This window comes from Gracilinanus agilis, chromosome 1 (genome assembly GCF_016433145.1).
Source record: "Gracilinanus agilis isolate LMUSP501 chromosome 1, AgileGrace, whole genome shotgun sequence".
In the NCBI taxonomy this organism is placed as follows: Eukaryota; Metazoa; Chordata; class Mammalia; order Didelphimorphia; family Didelphidae; genus Gracilinanus; species Gracilinanus agilis.
Window position 1 is genome coordinate 195,320,357 of NC_058130.1, and position 22,877 is coordinate 195,343,233.

At 35.9% G+C, this 22,877-nt stretch overlaps 1 protein-coding gene and 1 non-coding gene across 2 annotated transcripts in view; both read left to right on the top strand.

The window, feature by feature from the left end:
- Positions 1-1,791: 1,791 nt before the first annotated feature.
- The window catches only part of TMC1 (transmembrane channel like 1), a 185,692-nt gene continuing 164,606 nt past the window's right edge, over positions 1,792-22,877 (top strand). The window contains exons 1-4 of the mRNA XM_044678499.1: positions 1,792-1,891; positions 3,415-3,471; positions 6,997-7,162; positions 13,689-13,817. Coding sequence (XP_044534434.1) covers positions 1,792-1,891; positions 3,415-3,471; positions 6,997-7,162; positions 13,689-13,817 — 452 coding nt within the window. The remainder of the gene's footprint in view (positions 1,892-3,414; positions 3,472-6,996; positions 7,163-13,688; positions 13,818-22,877) is intronic.
- LOC123232717 lies at positions 18,639-18,746 on the top strand. Its single transcript, XR_006505238.1, has one exon. It is a non-coding gene; the product is annotated as a U6 spliceosomal RNA (small nuclear RNA).

Genomic DNA, 22,877 nt, shown 5'->3' on the forward strand with positions numbered 1-22,877 from the left:
CTACTGAGAAAGTCAGAAGGGATAAACCAAAGGGAGCAGGGGAGTGGGGAGGCCAAAAAAGGGAGGGGAGAAGAAGGGGGAGGGAACTCATTTGGTCTTTTAAAAAAAACAAAAAGAGGGAAACAACAAAGGAGGGGGCAGAAAGGGAAGTCAATCAAGGGAGGGGATAAGGGATACTGGCTCAAAGCAAACCACTGGTGTAAAAGAAAATAGTGTAATAAGAAGGAGTGGGTCTAGGGGAGGATACAAAAATGTCAGTGAATACACAACTAACAATTGTAACTCTGAATGTGAACGGGATGAACTCGCTCATAAAACGGAAGCAAATAGCAGAGTGGATCAGAAACCAAAATCCTACCATAGGTTGTCTACAAGAAACACATATGAGGCGGGTAGACACACACAAGTTCAAGGTTAAGGGTATGAGCAAAATCTTTTGGGCATCAAATGAGAAAAAGAAGGCAGGAGTGGCTATCATGATCTCTGACAAAGCCAAAGTAAAAATAGATATGATTAAAAAAGACAGGGAAGGTCATTACATCCTGATTAAAGGCAGTATAAACAATGAAGAAATAACACTGCTCAATATATATGCACCAAGTGGTATAGCATCCAAATTCATAAAGGAGAAACTGGCAGAGCTCAAGAAGGAAATAGATAGTAAAATCATACTAGTGGGAGATCTAAATACTCCTCTTTCAGATCTAGATAAATCAAACCAAAAAATAAATAAGAAAGAGGTAAGAGAGATGAATGAAGTCCTAGAAAAATTAGATTTAATTGACATGTGGAGAAAAATAAATAGGGATGTACAAAGATTGACCATGTAATAGGGCATAGAATCATGGCAAACAAATGCAAAAGAGCAGATATAATAAATGTAACCTTCTCAGATCATAATGCAATAAAAATAATAATCAGTAAGGGCACCTGGACAGGCAAATCAAAAACCAATTGGAAATTAAACAATATGATTCTCCAAAACCAAATTGTCAAAGAAGAAATCATAGAAACAATCAACAATTTCATTGAAGAGAATGACAATGATGAGACATCCTACCAAACTCTGTGGGATGCGGCCAAGGCAGTACTCAGGGGGAAATTTATATCCTTGAGTGCATATATTAACAAATTAAGGAGGGCAGAAATTAATGAATTGGGCATGCAACTCAAAAAATTAGAAAGCGAGCAAATAAAAAACCCCCAGATGAAAACTAAATTAGAAATACTAAAAATTAAGGGAGAAATTAATAAAATTGAAAGTAAAAGAACTATTGAATTAATAAATAAGACTAGAAGCTGGTATTTTGAAAAAACAGATAAAATAGATGAAAAGGGAGACCTCACCTATAATGAAGGGGAAATTAAGGCAATCATTAAGAACTATTTCGCCCAATTATATGGCAACAAATATAACAATTTAGGAGATATGGATGAATATTTACAAAAATATAAACTGCCTAGATTAACAGCAGAAGAAATAGAATACCTAAATAATACCTAAGAAATAGAATACCTAAATAATCTAAGTTTCATATCTAAAATATAAGGAGAACTTTGTCAAATTTAAGAATAAGAGCTATTCCCCAACTGATAAATGGTTAAAATGTAGGATGACATGGTTGTTTTTTTTTTGTTTGTTTGTTTTGTTTTGTTTTTTGGATAAAGAAATCAAAGCCATATATAGGCAAATGAAAAATTGCTCTAAATCATTCCTCATTAGAGAAATGCAAATCTAAACAATTCGGAGATATCATCTCATACAGATCAGATTGATGATGAAATGGCAAAATGACAAATGTGGAGGGGATGTGGAAAAACAGGGACTGTTGGTGGAACAGTGAAACTGATCCAACTATTTTGGAGAGCAACTTGGAGTTATGCCCAGAAAGTATAGCAGCTCTCTTTATTGTGGTAAAGAAATGGAAATTGAGGAGATATACATCAAGTGGGGACTGGTTGAACAAGTTGTGGTATATGATTATGATGGAATACTACTGTGCCATATAAAATGATAAGCAGATACATTAAAAAAACAAAACAAAACTTGTAAAGACTTACATGAAATAATGAAGACTAAAATGGGTAGAACCAAGAGAATATTATATACGACTATAGAATTAATATTTGAAGAATAACTTGGGAATGTCCATCTCCAGAAAAAAGTTGATAAATAGAAACATGAAAGATATTTATATAGGAGATTTTTTTGTTGAGTGATTCCTTCTATGGTGTGAGAAGGGCAGGGAAGGGGTAAGATATGTGGGGATTTTAGTGTAATCAACAAACTAATTTTAAGAAATTTTATAAAGGAAGGGAAGAAAAAAGAGGGTAGAGGAATACATTATTGTAGAAAGAAAGAAGGGTCTGAAATGTGCCCTTTTTCTTAGTTGATATGTATGAGAAGTTTTGGAGGGAATGGACATCAGAGGAACTTTATTCTTGCCTGATCTGTCTAAAGGAGGATTGAACATACACACACACACACACACACACACACACACACACACACACACACACAGAGTTTGGAGTAGAAATGTATCAAATTCACTAAGGAAACAAGTTACCATGGGAATATGTCAAAGGATAATAGGAAGAGGATAGTCAAAAGCAAAACAAACATAAACTTTCTGGTGCCAAAGTGAATTAAAACCTGGCGAATTAAAAAATCAAAGAAAATCAAAGAACTGGAGTGTTAAGGGAGGGGTACCCATAAATAGGAGAATGGTTGAATAAATTGTGGTATATTTATGTAATGGAATTATTGAGCTACAAGAAATTACCAAGTTCAAGGAATCCTGGTGTGGAGTAACTGATACAAATAGACATGAGCAGAGTCAGGAAAATAACTCAGGAAAACATAGGATGACAACATTGTATAGGAAAACCAATTCAAAAAGACAATATCTCCAGGTTAACTATGATAAAGCTTTACCTACCTCCTGATAGAGAAGCGATAGATTCAAGGTATAGAAAGAGACTTTTTTTTTGTACATGCCCACCATGCGGATTTGTTCTACTTGACAATACTTATTGTTAAAAAGAGTTTTCTTCTCCTCTGATTTTAAATTGTGACATTAGTTGAGTCATGATTGGCAATAATGATTCCCAGAGAGATAGAGAAAGACAAAGAAATCCACTAAAAGATTTTTTTTAGACTGATAGAAAAGAACACAGAAGGAAGTTCAGAAGGAAGCACAAACAAGAAGCCAGGCAGTTTTGAATGTAATGTGTTCAATTTATTGTTGTTTTTTTTAAATTGGTAAGAGATGGAGTCTCAGATATATATAATTTTGGTGTGTGCATTATTATGCTTATTGAAATTCTCATTTTTCATGTTTAAGTTCTTAATAAAATACTTTTAAATGATAGTTGTTTGAAAAATCCAACTTTCAATTTTTGTATTTTTGACAGTGCAAATAGAAGTGGAAGAAGAAGAGGAGGAAGATGATGACACTGAAGAGAGCTCAAGTAAGCAGGAATAGAATACATTTTTTTAAATTAAGTATTTTTCATTTCCACCCAGGAGCAACCAATTGTTGAATCGCAACTAATAATTGTTAGAACTGTTTTTTTGGGGGGAGAGGGGATTGGGTTTATACTTATCAAACTATAGCTACTCATTGTTGGAAATTTTTTTTTTTTAAACTCTTACCTTCTGCCTTGGAATCAATACTATGTATCAGTTCCAAAGCAGAAGAATGGTAAGGGCTAGGCAATGGGGGTGAAGTGACTTGCCCAGGATCACACAGCTAGGAAGTGTCTGAGGCCACATTTGAAACTAGGACCTCCTTCTCTATGCCTGACTTTCAATCCACTGAGCCACCCAGCTGCCCCACCATTGTCAGAATTTTTGATGGTTTCAAGAGAGAGATGAGAATTTGCTAATCTCTTTCTCTGAACCTATTCAATCTGGAGATATATATTTCCCCTTGTTTGCACTGCAATCCATAATTGAAAACATGGGCAGAATAAAGGAAACATGCTTCTCTGCTGCCCTTCCCATATGTACAGCCATCATGGATTTAGAGGCTCAGTTTAAGGTCGTGGTTTCATAAAGTTAGCAGACTGGCCATTTAGCCCAAATCGACCAGTTGACTTAAATGGCTGTCTTGACTTGGGTTGACAAATTTTTTTGACTGAATTGATCTGTTGTTTTGACTTTATGTAGACACAGTCTAAATGCCAAGATTGTGACTCCTTTTGAGAATCTGGGTCCACTCAAATAACTTGAAAAGCGTTCCCTTTTGTTTTTTTTTTTAATTTATGCTTGGATTGGAATAAGAAAAGGCTCATTGTACAGGAAAATACTTTGATTTTACCGAAACCTAAAGAAGGAATTGTATCTAAAGAAGGGTTCAGTTAGAGGGCATATAGAGGATGTCTACTGTATGTCTTCATGGAATTGTGACTAATGAATGGTTCACTGTATGAATTCATTATATTAATTAGGTGTCTCCCCAAATTTAATTTTGTAGTAATCCTCATTTTTCCGGGGCTACAGTAAGGGGAGGCTGAGCCTATGGAAGCAGTCCAGAATCTCACATAATTTATGAATGCAATGACCTGTCAAATCTAAGCTGTCTATTGAATAGAACACATAAAAAGATGCATTGTAAACACATCAACATTTAGGAAGCTGTAGCTTGATTATCCTTTTTAGGATTTGGATATGAGAAACTAATTTAAGCAGAAAAGTCTCCCTTTTTGGAGATAAATGGCAAAGAATAAATCTAGTGCTACATAGTGTACACAAGTCAGACCTATGAAAGTTTCAGAATAATTTGTTTAAGAGGGACCTATGTACCACAAATGTCAAAATGCTAACTAATTCCAAGCACTACTCTCCTTATAATATTGTGAAAGTTCAATTGTACTCCATTAACTTTTGGGAACTAATTTGACTAACAAAGTAAATATGGGAAATTGGAGGAGGATTTTTAAACTAGACCTTCCTGCAAATAATTGACAATTTAAGCTCCTTTCCCCCTTATACCTCTCATCACTCACTTTCTGACTCTGTCTCATTTGAGGTGTTTGGGGACTGGACTTTAAAGCCTTTTCAGTCTTCTGCTTCACAGTTTCACAGCATCAGTCTCTATCCCCAAGTGATTTCTAAGGGTATGAATCTGACCCTAGATGGATATAGTATTTTTTTTATTTCAGGCTTAGTGGAATGTCACATAGATACATATGTCTCTTGTCCCAATTCCTTCTCTTCTTCACTCTTCTACCTCAGTTCTGTTGTAGCACAGAACATGACCATATTGCTGTTTCAGAATGAGCAAGTTCCTGCCTTCTGATTTTCTGAGGTGCTAGTGGAGAAGAAAGGTTATGAATTCGGGTATGTTTCAAACCCATATGTCCATTCATCCAGTCCCGATGTAGGGTGGTGGATGGTAGAGGAAGGGATGCTGAATGCCAAATGAGCTTGCTAGGGATCCCAGATTACTAACCATCTCTGTTGTTAGCTCATTGAATTATTGACTCATGTGAGTTCTTGATATCCTACACTACTGGGGGTAAATCAAATTGCTTTATCCTTTGCACATAATTCTCATTTTGGATAGGTTAGAGAGGTAGTTAGGATTATTGAAACTGATACATCTTCCATATTGTTGGTCATATGAGCTCAATACACAAGCAAAATATCCTTTCAAACGGCAGCTTACTTTTGGGAGGAAATATGGAGAGAAGGAAGGAAGGGAGGGAAGAATGAACAAAAGAAGAAAGGAAAGAAATAGGAGGTAAAAGGAAGGAGAAAAAAGGGGGAAGGTGGGGAAAAAGGAATAAGATAAGGTGAAAAGACATTTTATCTTTTTTAAAAGTTAAGGAATATATTCAAGATTTTTGAATAGTAGGCTTTATAATTTTAAACAAAATAATTTTATGTATTTGGATGTTCATTTTGTCGAAGTCTATTAAATTTAGAGTAAAAAAGGAAAGTGATGGAATCGCAAGGCAATTATTGATAGCTGTTGGTAATAAAGTAATTAAGTCAGAATTTTTTTCCTGTTATCTCTTTTTCCCATTAGTCTTCTTTCATATTTGAACAATAGCCTAAAAGTACATGAAAAATAAATTTATTAATATTTGAAACAATAAATGAAGCAGATTAATTGAGTAATGGAAAAGTTACAGTTTACCTCAAAGTTCTTCCTTTTAACTATTTCCCTATAGCCTTCTTGATCATTGCTCTATAATAGGACATAGCAGGGTACACATATTGCCCTTTGCCCATTTTAATTAATTAGAATGCATTGCTTCTAAAAATATCTTGATGTGAAGGGATGATTTAGAAATAGAATGTATCCACAGTATGTTACTTAATACTGTTATTATTCTAAGTAATGGTGCTTGGCAAATAGTAAGCACCTATTAAATGTTTTTTTCTTCACTCATTCAAACATAGAAAACAGAAGTATAAGGCTTGCTGGAGTGTAGAGGCATCATAACTTCATAATTTGAACCAAATTATTCATGTAGAATTTGAGACTGTGAAGTGATAAATGCAAGGTTTGGAATAGATTATTTTGAAGGTCTTTCCCCACCTGAAATCTCTATAATCTTTAAGAATAAAACAAAACAAAACAAAGAACTAGTAATTTTATTGACATATGAAACTCTCATTGAGGAAACTCTAAATAGTCACATGTTTTGAAATTTAGAGATTACAAAGATGTCTGGGGTCTTCATAAATTTAATGATTTACTCATTATCACAAAGTGAGTGTATGTCAGAGGCAGGACTTGAAATGTAAGTCTTCCTCAGTCTGAGAATAGCTTTTTAATTCTTTCCACTACCTCACATTGCTTTGTTTAAAAAATATTAAAGCTATAAAACAATTTGGACAATGGTTTTTTTTAGTTGTATGGCGAATTGCTATGTGGTCAACTCATAAGAAAACTGATCCTAGTTATTATACAGGACTGATGATTATTTTTGTGGAAGTCTATTTCAAAATTTTCTTATTGAATCATAAAATATCCTGTATAGGTGAAGAGGAAAAGGAAGATAAGTTGCCTCGAAGAAAAAGCATGAAACCAAATAGGAAAAGGAACAGGGATATTATCAGTGAAGATGACCCACCGCCTGAACCTGAGGATGCAGAAACCAGAAAAGCAAGGGAAAAAGAGAGGAGGAGGAAGATGAAGAGAGGAGCGTAAGTTAATTAGGCCTCTTATTTAATTGGAAGCTCATATTTGCTGTTATTATTGTATAGACTTATAGTAAGAAGAATGCATTCGTATTTGCTATACTTGGGCATAAAAGGTTGATAACTGAAGCTGTTTATAGAAATAGTGGACATTTTGGTATTTGTTATATCACCAAGCCAGCAAAGGAGAAACTGATGGTTATTAAGTTCAATGAAATCCATTTAAAAGTCATCTAGTGCTAGTTTTAAGTGGGATTAAAATGAAGATAGAATATTTTTGTCCATTAGCTCATTTACTCAGGTCCAGTTCATTAAAAAAAATGATTACGGTTACTTGCAAGTTATTCATTCATTCATTCATACGTGTGTGTGTGTGTGAGAGAGAGAAAGAGAGAGAGAAAGAGAGAGAGAGAGAGGGAGAGAGAGAGAGAGAGAAAGAGAGAGAGAGAGAGAGAGAGATTGTCCATTTTATAGTCTAAATTCCTAGAGGATAGGGGGCATCTGGATAGCTCAGTGGACTGAGAGTCAGGCCTAGAGACGGGAGGTCCTAAGTTCAAATCCAGCCTCAGACACTTCCCAGCTGTGTGACCCTGGGCAAGTCACTTGACCCCCATTGCCCACCCTTACCACTCTTCCACCTATGGGCCAATACACAGAAGTTAAGGGTTTAAAAAAATAAATAAAAATAAATTCCTAGAGGATAATTAACAATATCTTTGACTCTTTATGGAGTTGTGCCCATTTTTTTTTTTTTGGTCTGTGTGTGTGTTTTTTTTCCAAGAACTGGGTCTCCATATCCTTGTCCACATTGGAAGTACAATGGCTATCAATTGCTAGATCCCAATATTGACTGTCATGGAAACGTTAACCTGATCCATTTTTCTGTTGGGACAGTCGATCCATCCTCTTTAGGGAGCCTAGTGGCCCACTGCTCCTGGAAGCTCAATATATTTGTGCCAGACTTAGTGAAATTACCAAATTGGCTCTATTCTTACTATCCAGAACTTCAAAAGTCAAGCAATCCACCAGCCTTAGTCTCTCCCAGCAGCAGGGGTTACAGGCATGTACCACCATGCTCTGCTTTGTCCAGTTTATAAAATCATTTACTAGTCATAAAAGGAGGGCACAGCTAGGAGGTTAAGTGGATAGAGAGCCAGACCTGAAGATGGCAGGTCCTTTGGGAGTATGCCTTTGGGAGGCATACTTCCTAGTTGTGTATCTACAAATGGGCTTTTTCTCATGCCTGGAATGTCCTCCTTTCTTATCTCTGCCTCAATGCCCTGTTTAGTGGCCACCTACAACATGAAGCTTTTCTCATTGTCCCAGCTCCCCACAACAAAATCTCCTAGTATTTATTTTGTGTATATTTATAGGCATACATGTTGTCCCTTTCTAGTAGAATATATACTCCTTGAGGGCAGAACCTTTTTCATTTTTATCTTTATATCCTTAACTCCCCTCCCAGCACAGCTGCTGGCAGCATGATTTCCAGAAGTGCCCTCTTGATAGACTTTTGTTGAGTAACTGATATATAAAAATAATTACTTGATTCTAGTTTCTGCCTTCAAGAAATGTACAAAAGAATGAGATGTCACATGAGAAAGCCAGAAGCATTCATAGACTTTAAGTAAATGAAGATTGATATTGCTGCTGTTTGGAAGTACCGAAGAGATGGCAAAATGAATGAAATGATACTATTTGAGTATTGGGACTTATAAGGGAGCTATTTCTTGGAGAGGGGCTTATCCTACATTTTACATGTAGAAGATAGCATTAGATAAGTATAAAGTCATTTAAAGAAAGAGGACTTAACCTTGTTCAAGTTTTGTTAGCCTTTAACTCTGTATCTTGTTCCATTCCCTGAACTCTGAAAAATATTTGCCTTAAATTTCTGCTCTAAGCAGGAGAATGAGATGTCAATATATTCTTTCCATACAACTTTGTGCTTTGTACATTTTAGAATTGAGGTGCAGCTAATTAGGCAAGTAGGAGGAGTGGGAGCAGAGTTTAATATAGACCCAGCTGTTGGAGCCAGGAAGACCTTGGCCCATGTCCCACCTTTGATACCAACTGGCTGTGTGACTGAACAAATTTCTCAGCGTCTCTGTTCTCCAAGCAACTCTCTAAGACTATAAGTTACAAAAAAAGGTGCCAACCTGAATTGCTAGAGGGAGTTTCCTCACTCAGAAGTTTTATATTCCAATATCAGAGGTCTAGTTCTTCTATAGTTAAAATATGCTTGTATTATCTTGTTTCTTTTAATAGGAAGATGGATCCCAAAATGCTTTATTGGTGTACATTTCATTACTAGAGATACAAATAACACAGGAGGCATAATAATGTATTGATGACTTGGGTTCCCTGCTTAATGCATCTCAGCAGGACAAACACTTCCATGTAAAGCTAAATGGTACTTCCTAGTTTTCTCAGCCTTTTGGGGGAAAGGGAGTGATTAAATAGCCATAGACAGAGACAGAGAGAGAGAAAGAGGCAGAGGCAGAGACAGAGAGGTAGCAATAGATAGGTAGAGATAGAGACAGAGAAAGAAAAGAGAGAAGAGAGACAGAGGCAGAGAGAAAAGCAGAGACAGACAGAGAGACAGCGAGACCAAGAGACAGAGAGAGATAGAGAAAAGCAGAGACAGAGGCAGAGTCAGAGGCAGAGGCAGAGAAAGACAGAAACAGAAGAACAGAGTATAGATTTGAGTGGAAGCTTCCTTTTCTTTCAGGATGACCCTCCATATAGAAAACTGGCTTGATATTACCTTTCCCAATCTCAGGTTCTTCTGCTTTATGAGACTGCTCTGGACAGGCTTCTCTTGACACCATTGCTTTTTCCTCTTGAGTTTCTTCTGCTATTGATTTAGCTCTGGGTAATATGAGACTTTCTTAAACTTATTTTGTAAAATAACACACCTAATTAAAAGAGTCCATTGCCCAAACAAATGGTGGTATCCCTGGAAGGAGATATTCTGCTCCTGTTATTAATGCTTGTGTTCTTAATAGGAATAGTAGACTCATTGTGATAAGTGGTAGCTCTGTTCTCTAATTTAGAGCCCATCTTCACTAAAGACTTGCATTTTTAAATAGGAAAAAAACCCCAAACAAACAATAAGCACACATGCTTTAAAGAGGATTAGTAGGCAAATGAGGACACATTCATTTCAGTTAATTAACTAGGGGTCCTTATTCAAAGGCCAAAACAATACCCTTGGGAATTTCCCTTGCATTAAGAAAACATTTGAAACCAACCAAAGACCAAAGATTGTAAAGCTAACTATCTTTGGAGAGAGCTAAAGAACATTACCTTGTTAGACAGTTTGGGATGCTTCTAATAATATACCACAGACTTTTCTTGACCCAATTTTAGGTGAATAAGTAATGATATGTGTTCAGAGCTGTGAGAAATTTAGCATATGATGATTCTTTCCCTTTCACAATGGTTGTTTAGATAAATTAAATCCCAGCAGAGAACTTCATTATAAATATGCAAGATTTAGACAAATATCTCCAAATAACATTAATAGTAATAATAGATCCCATTTCTGTAGCAATTTAAAGTTTCCAGAATGTTTTATATATGTTATATTAATTGATTTCACATCTACATCTGGAGTAGGTGCTATCGTTTTCTCCATTTTATAAAGAAATGAGCTCAGAGAGGCTGTAATTTAGCTGCCTTGGGATTATTTGAACCTAGATTCAAAATCATTTGTTTTAGATAGTCTGGATCCATATAGAAACTGTGATATTTTGACTTTTTTTTAGCAAAATATCCCCTCCTCCACTGGGAAAAACATTGTTTTTTAAAGAAAAAAATGGGCTTGAAATTGTCATGCCTAGATATTGTTACCAAGTCAACATTTTTCCATCTATGTTCACTATAGCATTCATCATAATTTTTGCTGTAACAAATGTTAATAATAGTCATAATAGAAGACAATCCACAATGTAAACAGATGGTTGTAGTGGTCATCAGAATAAAGTAGTTGTTTTCTCTGAATTTGATGATCAAAATGTTAGCAGTTACCTAAACTGTTAGCCTGAGGTCAGAATAATTTACCTACTAAGTGGTTAATAAACCCCTTTCCATTTGCTCATTCATTCATTCATTCATCTAGGAGAGAGAGAGAACTTCAGACACCACCTATTATAATATGTATTAACCCAAGAATACTTTCATAACTGTCTCAACAATAGACCTCCAAGGAAGAGGTGGAAAGGATTGCTCTATTGAATAGCTTAAATGTTATAGAGCTTTTTCTTATACTGGGCACAATCTTTTTCCTCTCTCTTCAACTTCAATCAATCAATTAATTAATCAGTAAGCATTTTTAGGAGCCTAATATGTGCTAAGTATTGAAAATATAAAATGAAATAGTCCCTATCCTAACAAGCTTATATTCTAGAGTGTACATTCTATCCTTTTACTCCTAGTTCTGCCTCCTGGGGCAAAGCGAAATAAACTTAACATCCCTTCCAATGACAGTCCTTCAAATACTTAAAAGCAGGCTTTCTGTTCTTTCCACTGATATTTATTTGACATGTTCTCCAATTCTTACCACCTTGTCTACCCTTTTCTGGACATATTCAAGTTTTTCCATGTTTTTTTCCTAAAATAAGGTGACCAGAACTGAAAACAGCAGCACTCCAGATATGGCCTGACCAAGACAGCCTGTAGTAGAACCATCACTTTCTTTGTTCTAGGCAGTAGGCTATCTCAATACATTGTAGGATAACATTAACTTTTTTGTTTTTTGGCTTCTGTGTCACATTGTTGTCTCAGAATGAGCTTGTGGTCCACTAAGAGCCCTAATCTTTTCATAGTACCTAATACCTGATGGTGGCTCCCCTATCATATTATAAAATGTTAAATAATATTATTCTATTCTATTAATTATTCTATTCTATCCTATCCTATCCTATTAATAAGCCATGAAGGCATAACATCATAAAATCATAAATTTAGAATTAAGTACTTTAATGATAATCTTAAATCCCCTTTCCCCTACTTTAAAGATATGGAAATTAAGTCCCAGGGAAGTTCAGTGATTTGCTCAGTCACATAAATATGGACTAAATAAATAAATGGAAGAGTCTGGATTCAAACTCTAATACTCTAACCTTGAATCCTTGGTTTTTCCCCATGACACCAACTAATTGAACCAAGCATTATAGATCTAAAGAACATTTTTAAATTCTTTTTATTAAAAAACCCTCATTGATATTGGTTCTAAGACTAAAGAGTGTTAAGGACTAGGCAATGGGGGTTTTAAGTGACTAACCCAGGGTCACACAGCTAGTAAGTGTCTAAGACTAGATTTGAACCCAGGATCTCCCATCTTAAGATCTGGCTCTCTATCCATTGAGACACCTAAGTTGCCCTTGGTTTTTTGATATATTTTTAAAAATGACTCAATTGAACTCAAATTTTTTCTCATCACAGATTCACTGATGAATGAAACAAGTGTTTTAGAGTGGCAAAGAAGCAAAAGAATCTGCAATGAATAGTTTACTTAGTGTTATATGATCCATTATCAAATATTAACGTATAAAGTATAATAGTTTACTTCTGACTCTGAAAACATACCATTCTCAGTGTGTTCTCACATTTTGTTTTCTTAATGTTCTATAAACTTTTTTTAAGCAGAAAAGTATGAGAACAGAGGACAAAGGACTAGAACAAGTAAAACACAAATGCTCAGTAAATAAGAAATCCCCTTTGTTGGCTTAAATACAAAAACTCATATCCACATACTCACACACACACACACATATCTACGTGCATATACATATCAATTTCACTCTAAATTAAATATATTTCAGCTACCAATTGAGCTTTAGAAGAAACAACAGGCTATAGTAGAAAAGGTAATGAATTTGGAGTCAGAAGACAAAGGTTCAAACCCTGTCTCTGACACTATGACATAATCTTAGATAACGTCTCTAGGATGTGTCATCACCGTCTATAAAAATGAAGGGATTGGACACAATGATCTCTGAGTTCCTATATAGTTTTAAAATCATTATTCCATAAAACATTTTCACTTTTTTTCTATATCATTTTTCTTTCTTAAGATAAAACCAATTGAAATTTTGAGGATAATTAAACAACACTACCATTTATAGCTCATTATCTTTTCTTGGCAATGATAGTTTGAATCAAAAATGAAAGATAGGGATGGCCGGTATAGATAAGAGGGAGAATGGAGAGCTGAGAGGAAACTCTCTCAAAGATTTATATTTTCCTTTCCCCTGAAGGTCTATTTCTATGTTTGAGTGTCTAGAAAAGAATAACTATGATTAGTAAAAAAAAAAAACAAAAAAAAAAACAACTGTTGCTTAAGAATAGTGCTTTTTGAAATTTGAGGTGAAAGCTGCAAATACAACTGATAGAACTTAGTGATTAGAATACGGTTCTCAATGTGCTGAGTATTTGTTACAATGATAATATCAGTCTTCTTTATATTTGGAAATGGAGCCAAGCTTCAGTTGGATGTCTGTTAATGTTATGTATTCTTCTGCTTTTAAAGAGATGAAGATGATGAAATCGATGAAGAGGAATTGGAGAGAATGAAGGCAGAGTTAGATGAAAAAAGGCAAGTCATTGCTACAGTCAAAAATCAACCATGGAAGATGGAAAAGAAGATCCAAGTCCTAAAGTATGCACTTTTTTATAATTAGGAAAAGATCCCTAATATTTATTTGCTAAAGCCTCGAGTATTTTCTATTCTGCTCTACACAGCTAAGGAGAATGTGAGCTAACATCTCTAAATAAGAAACAGCTCATAGCAAATTAGTTAATTAGAGGCATGTGGCCCCATTTATTGTTAACTTCAATCATTCTTTTGAATTGATGTTTCATTTTAGTTTAATACTGTGATAACTATCTCAAAGAAGTAGTCATGTTGCTTTTCACATGTATATTTGACTTGTACACTTGCATCTCAGATGGGTCCCATCCTCAGGCAATAGAACACATGACAATACTCATTAAAACATTGGGTGGTTAACAAATGACTGTCCTTTAAACTAGAACCAAAAACAGGATTTCAATTAGTGATTATGCTAATAGAAATTTCATGTTTACAGAATAATAGCTCCAAGCCAATATTACTCTATGAATATAAAGATACACATGTCTCTATATGTCTAATATGCAAAAGTATGCATAATCAATTTATATCCTCTTGGTTTATTATATATATTACATATAGAAATAAATGGCTTGTGAAAGGTATAAGGCAGGATCTCCTTTCTCAAATCCAACATCCCTCCTAAATCTTTCTCCCAATATTAAATTGAGATTGCTCCTTTTATATCATGGTTCTTTTTTCATTCAGTGGACTGAGCTGAGAGTCATAGGACCTGAGTTCAAATCCCAACTCCTCCATTTATGACCTATGTGATGGGGACCTCTCTAGGTCTCAGTTTCTTAATCTATAAAATGAAGTATTCTAAATGCTCTCTGAGATCACCTTTAGCTCCAAACTTAGGTTTTCTTTGAATAAATGGGAGCAGTTAGAGGCTGTGTTGGAGAGATGCTGGACCTTTCTGTGTTTCTGTTGCATTCTAAGCATTTCTAAATATTTTAATGCTCTTTAAAAAACATCTATCACTACCCACTAAGCTGCCTTCTCCCCACACCCTAGTAGAAGCCTTCTCTTGTAACACATACACACACACACACACACACACACACACACACACACACACACACACACATATATATATAATCAATCAAAAAAATAAACACATTGATCATGTCTGAAAGTACATGTATCATTTTACACCTTCATCATTTCTTCGACTTACTGAACCTTGTCACAGAAGAAAATGAGGTTAATCCTAGTATTACCCGTCCTTCATGAAGCTACTCAGAAAGTCTTTCTCCTTACATTACAGAAAATGAAACAGATATATTGTATGTTAACAGATAGGAAATGACCAGTTACCAATGTGAATCACTTCAGTGAAATTTATGGTCAGATTATCAACTGGTTAGAATAAAGTCCAAAATTAGAAAGAAGGATAATGCTGAAAAGATGACACTGAATACAGTTACTAGAGACCCAACCTGATCTATTCAAACCGATTTCGAATCCGAAAAATGGGAAATGAATAAAGGGACCTTGTTTTTTTTTTTTTTTTAAGTTCTTGGAGATATTTAACAAATAGTTGCCACTAAGGAGGCAAAAATGACGCAGAAACCACCTTAGTTAGGAAACCCTTGAATTTTGCAAAGCATAGTTATCTACAAGTTGAAGGCAGCTTTTGTTTAGAAGACAATTTTGTTTTCAAAATACTACAAACTGTGATGATAAAAAGGTATGTAGAGTATCACTTCATAAAACAGTAAAAAGTAATGGATGGGAAATAAAGTAAGTTCATCTCCCAAAATATTTTAAGATGAAATTAGAAAGAGATGTCAAATGAAACAGATTTACAAGAATTTTTTTAATGATTTGGTCTCATTATTGATTAAAGAGGAGTCACTACATTTGTATTCTATCCCCTCAGTAACTGATATGCTATACTGGCAGACTATCTTTTTATTGTACTTCATAATTGTGTTTTTTATGAATTGAATGTTTGTGGCCACCCTGCACCAAGCAAGTCAATTGGAACCATTTCCAATAGCATGTGCCCACACTGTGTCTCTGTGTCACATTTTCTGAGTTCTCATAAAGTTTCAATTTCTTTCATTGTTATTATATGCATTATGGTGATCTGTGATCAATGATCTTTCATGTTATTGGTGTAATTGTTTTGGGACAGCATGAATTGTGCCCATATCTGACAGCAAACAACTGATGAAAGTTATATGTGTTTTGACTGTTCCACCTACTGGCTGTTCCTCTGTCTCTCTTCCTCTTCTTGTTCCTCTCTCCCCATTTCCCCGAGACAAAACAATATTGAAATTAGGACAATTAAAGAGCCTACAATGGCCTCTAAGTGTTCAAGTGAAAGGAAGAGTCCATCAATGCAGCAAACTTCATTGTTGTTTTTTCTTAAGAAATTGTCACAGCCACCCTAACCTTCAGCAACTACCACCCTGATCAGTCAGCAGACATTAGCATTGAGGCAAGACCCTCCACCAGCAAAAAGATTTCAAGTCATCACTGAAGGCTTAGATGATGACTAGTATTTTTTAGCAACAAAATATTTTTAAATTAAGGTAAGATATGTAAATTTTAAGGACATAATACTATGGCACACAGAACATAGTATAGTGCAAATATAATTTTTATAGGCATTGGGAAACCAAAAAAATTATATGATTCACTTTATTGTAAAATTCTCTTTAATGTAGAGGTCTGGAACTATTGTAGAGGTAGTAGAAATATCTCCTAGGTATGTCTATATGAATAAGGTAGGTGGCACAGTGGATGACAATAATAATAACAAGGTGATGATGATAGCTAACATTTATAGAGTGCTTAAAGGTTGGGAAAATGCTGTATGTATATTATCTCATGGTCTTCACAACTCTATTGGGATAAGTACTATTATTTATCCCCATATAGATGAAAAAACTGAATTAGGGGTTAAATGATTTGCCTAGCGTCACAGAGCCAACAAATGTACAGGGCTAGATTTAAACTCAGACTTCCTGAGTTCAGGTCTTCCTAACCCCAGGTCCAGCATTGGCAGCTAGGTGATACAAAGGATAGAGTATTGAACTTGGAGTGACGAAGTCCCGAGTTCAAATCCTACCTCAGACCCATAGTTATGTGACCCTAGATAAGTCACATAACCTCTGTCTGCCTCAGTTTCCTTATCTATAAATGGAATGATAAGACCACCTCAAAAGGTAATTATGATGAGAATGAGACAAACTATGTTCAGTGTGTTCTCAGTCTTTAAGTACTATCTAAATGCTAGCTATTACTGCTTTTGAGATGAAAGTAGGAAAATCAACAGTACCTGAAATATATACAGAAGAATTTCATGATGGAGACAACAAAATTTTTGAGTACTTGAGGTTGCATTTTTAAGGTATCTCAGAGAACATTCTACAAGAATGAGAATGATCATAAGCAGTATTATATTCTCCTCTATGCAACTACTAATCCTTATATCCTATCTCTATTTTTTTTACCTCTCTCTCAAACTATTTTATGAGAATGTTCTCTGCATGTATAGAGGTAATATATCGCCTTTTTATATAGTGATGCAATCATGAGAAAGGAATGCACAGATTTTCCTAAACAATTTTCTGCAGATGATCTCATCTGTCTTGTTACATAATTAGCAGAGAGAATACATGATATTTCTGTTTCTATTATACGTTGACAATGGAAAAAAAAACATTTGATACAGAAAAGGAAAAGAAGCTTTGAAGATTCTCCTTTAGCAAGGAGAATTCTCTTATGTATATTTTAAGAGCATACACAATTCTCTGATAGGCACAACTACAGAGATAACTATGTCAGGCAAAGTATAAGATAAACGAATATTGACCAGAATACGTCCTAGGCAGAGACCAGATGGACTCTATACAACAACAGGCCACCCTGACCTCTAGATACTCATCTAGGCAGATGACATTATATTGTCAAAACACTACAAGTCTTCCTTAAGAAATGAGGAAGGAGACTTTTCCTTTTCTCTTCTCTCTGTTTGCACCCATTTCCCCCATTGAAGCAATGTTGAAAGTATTGATTAAATTATAAAGCAATTGTTCAAAAGCCTGTTTAATCAATAGGGATAGACGGAGTGGACCTGTGATTCGACTGATATAGGGAATTACCAGATGAAATAATACTATTAGCTGGTATATAACTATGTTTACATAAGTATATGTATATATTCCTCATCTGAAATATGTATTTATACATATGTTGTTCATTTGTTTTAATAGTATCTGCTTCCTCTTGACCCCTTTTGGGTTTCCTTGGCAAAGATACTGGAGTAGTTTCCATTTCTTTCTCCAGCTCATTTTACAAATGAGGAAACTGAGGCAAACAGGACTAAGTTTCTTGCCTAGTGTCACAGCTTGTATGTGTCTGAGGCAAAATTTGAGTCCAGGAAATCAATTTTCCTTACTCTGGGCTCAGTATTCTATCCACCGTGCCACCTAGTTGCCCTAAATATACTTATACATAGATATACATACATATATGTATTTGTATGTATATGTATATATTCATACAAGCTATTATATATCATATGTTAAGATTTGGAAAATGCTATGCATATGCTAACAGTAGATATTCACAAAATCCCATGACCACATCTTACAAATGCGGAAACTGAGAATAATTGAAGTTACATTTTCCCTTCAGGATTTGAACTCAAGTCTTTCTTATTTCAAGTCCCATGCTTTTACTCACTATACCATTTAAGAGCTATGGAACAAGGAAACTACCTTTTTTGTTTTTAGAGAGTAGCATCTTAGAGTTCTGAGAGGTAGTCAGTTGGTCAACAATCATTTGAAAGGACTTATCTGTACCAAGAACAGTACAGAGGGCTGAGGATGTGTGCTTGCTTTGGCAGCACATGTACTAAAATTGGAACAATACAGCAAAGATTAGCATGAGCCCTGCACAAGGATGAAACCCAAGGACTGAGGATATAAAGAGGAGCTCACATTCTATAGGATACAACATATAAGTAATGGTACACATAAGATATAGAGAGAGTAGTCTCATAGGGAAAGGTGTTATGTGTGTCTGGGTTGGGGCTGGGAACAGCCTCCTACAGAAGGAACAATTTGAACTGTATTCAAAGAAGCTGGAGAAGTGAAGAGGTAGAATGACCAGGGCAGTCGCCATTAGGAGATGGAGTATTGTGTGAAGGAGTCACACAATAAGTCATTGTGCCTAGATAAGAGAGGGTGGAAGGGAGTGAACTATAAGACTTGGAAGATGGGAAGGGCTCTGGTTGTGGAGGGCTTTAAATGCCAATCAGAGAATTTTATTTTTGATCCTAGAGGATAATATAGAGTCAGGAGAGTTTGTGAAATGTATGTATGTGTTGGAGGTGAGGGATACGGTTAGACCAGTACTTTAGGAAAATGAATTTCTATGGCAGCTGAGTAGATGACGATGGTTTTTAAGGAGAGACACAAGGCAGAGAAATCAAATGAAAGACTATGTCCAGGTGACTATTGATAAGAGCCTGTTTGAAGGTGGCAGTTTTGTGAATAGAGCTAAAGGGATATATAAAAGAGATTTGGTGAGTCAACCAGCTAATGAACAAACATCGATTAAGTGCCAGGTACTGTGCTAATTTCTGGAGATATAAAAAAAGGCAAAAGATAGGATCTGCTCTCAAAGAACTCACAGTCTAATGGGGAAGACAACATGCAAACACTATATACAGAAATGATATATACAAGATGAACTGGTGATAATCTCATAGGGAAGTCACTGAGGATAAGGAATTTTGGGAAAGACTTTTTAAAAAAAAGTATTTAATTAATTAGTTTAGGATATTTTTCCATGAGTACATAATTCATTTTTTCTCTCCCCTCTTTCCATTCCCCTCCCATAGCCATAGCGGAATTCCACTGTGTTTTACATGATCAAGACCTGTTTCCATATATTTGCATTAGGGTGATTCATTTGTAGTCTATATCCCCAATCATATCCCCATCGAACCATGTGATCAAGCAGTTGTTTTTCTTCTGTGTTTCTATTCCCTCAGTTCTTTCTCTAAAAGTGAATAGCGTTCTTTCTCATAAGTCCCTCAGAATTGTCCTGGATCATTGCATTGCTGCTAGTAGAGAAGTCCATTACATTCGATTGTGCCACAGTGTATCAGTCTCTGTGTAAAATGTTCTCCTAGTTCTGCTCCTTTCACTCTGCATCAATTCCTGGAGGTCATTTAAGTTCACATGGAATTCCTCCAGTTCATTATTTCTTTTAGCACAATAGTATTCCGTAACCAAAAGATACCACAATTTGTTCAGCCATTCTCCAATTGAAGGACATCCCCTCATTTTCCATTTTTTTTTGCCACTACAAAGAATGCAGCTATAAACATTTTTGTACAAATCTTTTTCCTTATTATCTCTTTGGGGTATAAACCCAGCTGTGGTATGTCTGGTTCAAAGGGCAGACAGTCTTTTAAAGCCCTTTGGGCATAGTTCCAAATTGCCATCCAGAATCGTTGGATCAATTGGGAAATACTTCTTGAAGAAAACAGGACTTTAGTTGATACTTGAAGCAAGCTAGAGAAATCAGGAGACAAAGATGAGGAGGGAAAGAGTTGTGGGCATGAGGGATAGGCAGTGGAAATGCATAGGGTTAAAGGATGGAAATGTAATGTGTGAAGAACAGCAAGGAGGCTAGTGTCACAAGATCACAGAGTATGCAGAGAGGAGTCAGGTTTCTAAAGACTGGAAAGACAGAAAGGAATCAAGTTATAGATGATTTTAAAAGAGAATGTTCTGATTGATCCTGGAGGCTATAGGGAGTCATTATAGTATGTTCAGTAGGTGATAACATTGTCAGATCTATAGAATAAGAAAGACCAGTCTGACAGCTAAGTAAAAGATAGCTTGAAGTGATGAAAGACTTGAGGCAGGGAGAACAACCAGCTGACTGTTATAGTTCAGGAATGAGATGATAAGGACCTGTACCATCTGGTGACAATGTCAGAAGAAAGAAGTAGACATGTATGAGTGATGTTTCAAGGGTAGAAAACAAACAAACAAACAAACTTCTCCTTATTTTTAGTCCTGGAACACCAACTTTTCTTTTGAACAACTCAAACCAGGTGTCCCATAGCTTTCTCAAACTTGACCTGTCCAAAACAGTGTCCAGCCGTCATCAAACTCCCACCTGTGGCTCCAAAAAGCTATAGTGTGCTCAGCAACCACACCCTGGTAAAATCATTTAATCAGATAGGCTGGACCAGATTGAGGGAAATCAACAATCCTCAAGCACATCTATTGGTGGGTTAGGGAGATGACTACCCCACTCATGAGAAGACTTCTCCCAATGAAATAGATGGACGAGAACAATTTGTCTCAGTGACCATGAAGGTGGTTTAAGCAGGAACTGTGTAGTGCTTAGATCTTGATCAGACATTCAAGATGCCAAGGCCATCTGCTGCAACCCAGGTCATCTGTGGTTGCCCTAACAGATGGATTAAAGAAGAAAGAGCGCCATTGACCACTTAGTGCAACTTTGCCTTATTAAATCCAACTCATAAAAAAGTCAAGACATCTCCTGTGATGTCATTAGTCCTCTTTACAAAAGGAGGATTGACAATATCAACAATAACATTATTATCAAAGGTACCACCACTTTCCCAGGCTAACAGACAAACTTGTTTTCATCCATGGCTTACTCTCACTTTCTCCACATATCCAGTTTGTTCCCCAGGCTTACAACCTAGATGTCATCCTCAACTCCTCACTCCCACACCCTCTATATCCATTGAGTTGTCAAGTTTTATTGTTTCTACCTTTGAAATTGGGTTTCTCTTGATTGTTCTTCTCTGGGAACCAACTGCATTGAGATGATATTTGAACCAATGGGAGTTGATGTTGTCAACAAGTTAGTATAAAGAGAAGAAAAGAAATAGGGGACAAAGTCTTGGTGGGATACCAAAGGCAAGACCTAGATGAATATTCAGCAATGAAGGCAAGTAGAAGAATGAGAGAGAGGTAGATCATGGAAACCCAGAGAAGAGAGTAGCCAGAGGGAGATAGTGATCAACAATGTCAGAATCTATTTAGAGATGGAGAAAAAATAAGTTCCCAAGGTCAAAAAGTAGGGCTTGAACTTAGGTTTTCCTGTCCTCAAGGCCAATTTGTTCTTTATGCCATCATGCTGCTATAGTATTTAATGAAAGTGATAAAAAGTACCTGAGGCATTCAACAAAGCTAGGTGTTGAAGCACTTGTATTCCAGGTTCTGCAATTAGTGAGCTGTGTGACTTTGGAAAAATAATTTTGTTTCCATGGGCCTGGGTTTTCCTTTTCTGTAAAACAGAGGACAACATGCTTATAATCTCTGGCACTAGAGAGGCTGACGCTATCTGATCTCTTGAGTTTGGGAGTTCTGGGCTGCAGGGAGCTATGTTGATTTTGCACCATTTGCCATTAATATGATGAGTCCCAGAAATGGAGGCCATCTGGTTGCTAAAAGAGGGCAGAATCAACCCCATGTCAGAAATGGAGCAGGTCAAACCTCCCTGCAGATAAGAGGATAATCAGGCCGTGAATGGATCCTATATTTCCAGCCTGGGTGAGATAGGGAAGCCCAGTATTCAAAGAAAGTATTTTAAAATAAAAAATCAAAATGTAATGAAATGAGGGGAATAAAATTCAATACAACCTCTAGTATCCTTCCAACTTCAAGATTCTAACATTATAGGTTAAATAGGCTTTTGTAAGCTGGTCTGGGAATCAAGCCACTAATTATTATATGCTTTCTATGGGAAACTTTGTTCCAAATTCCCCCAAAGAGACATAAATTAACATTTGGAACAGAATCCATTTGCAAGCTGGGGGATTGCCTGCCTGTATACGCACATGTACAGAAATAAAATGTTATAAACTGACTCATTCGATGTGGAGATCCAGCATTCCAGCTCAGTTGCACATTTATTATGTTTGAAATTTTGTCTGGGTTGTAAGGAGGACATTTTTCTTTATATCCTGTGCTTCAAGTTTGAGTGAAATGGAATTATAGGAATAACCTGTATATTCTTCCTGGGATTACCAAATAGTCTTTTTCTTCCTCCAATTGACTCATACTCATGGTT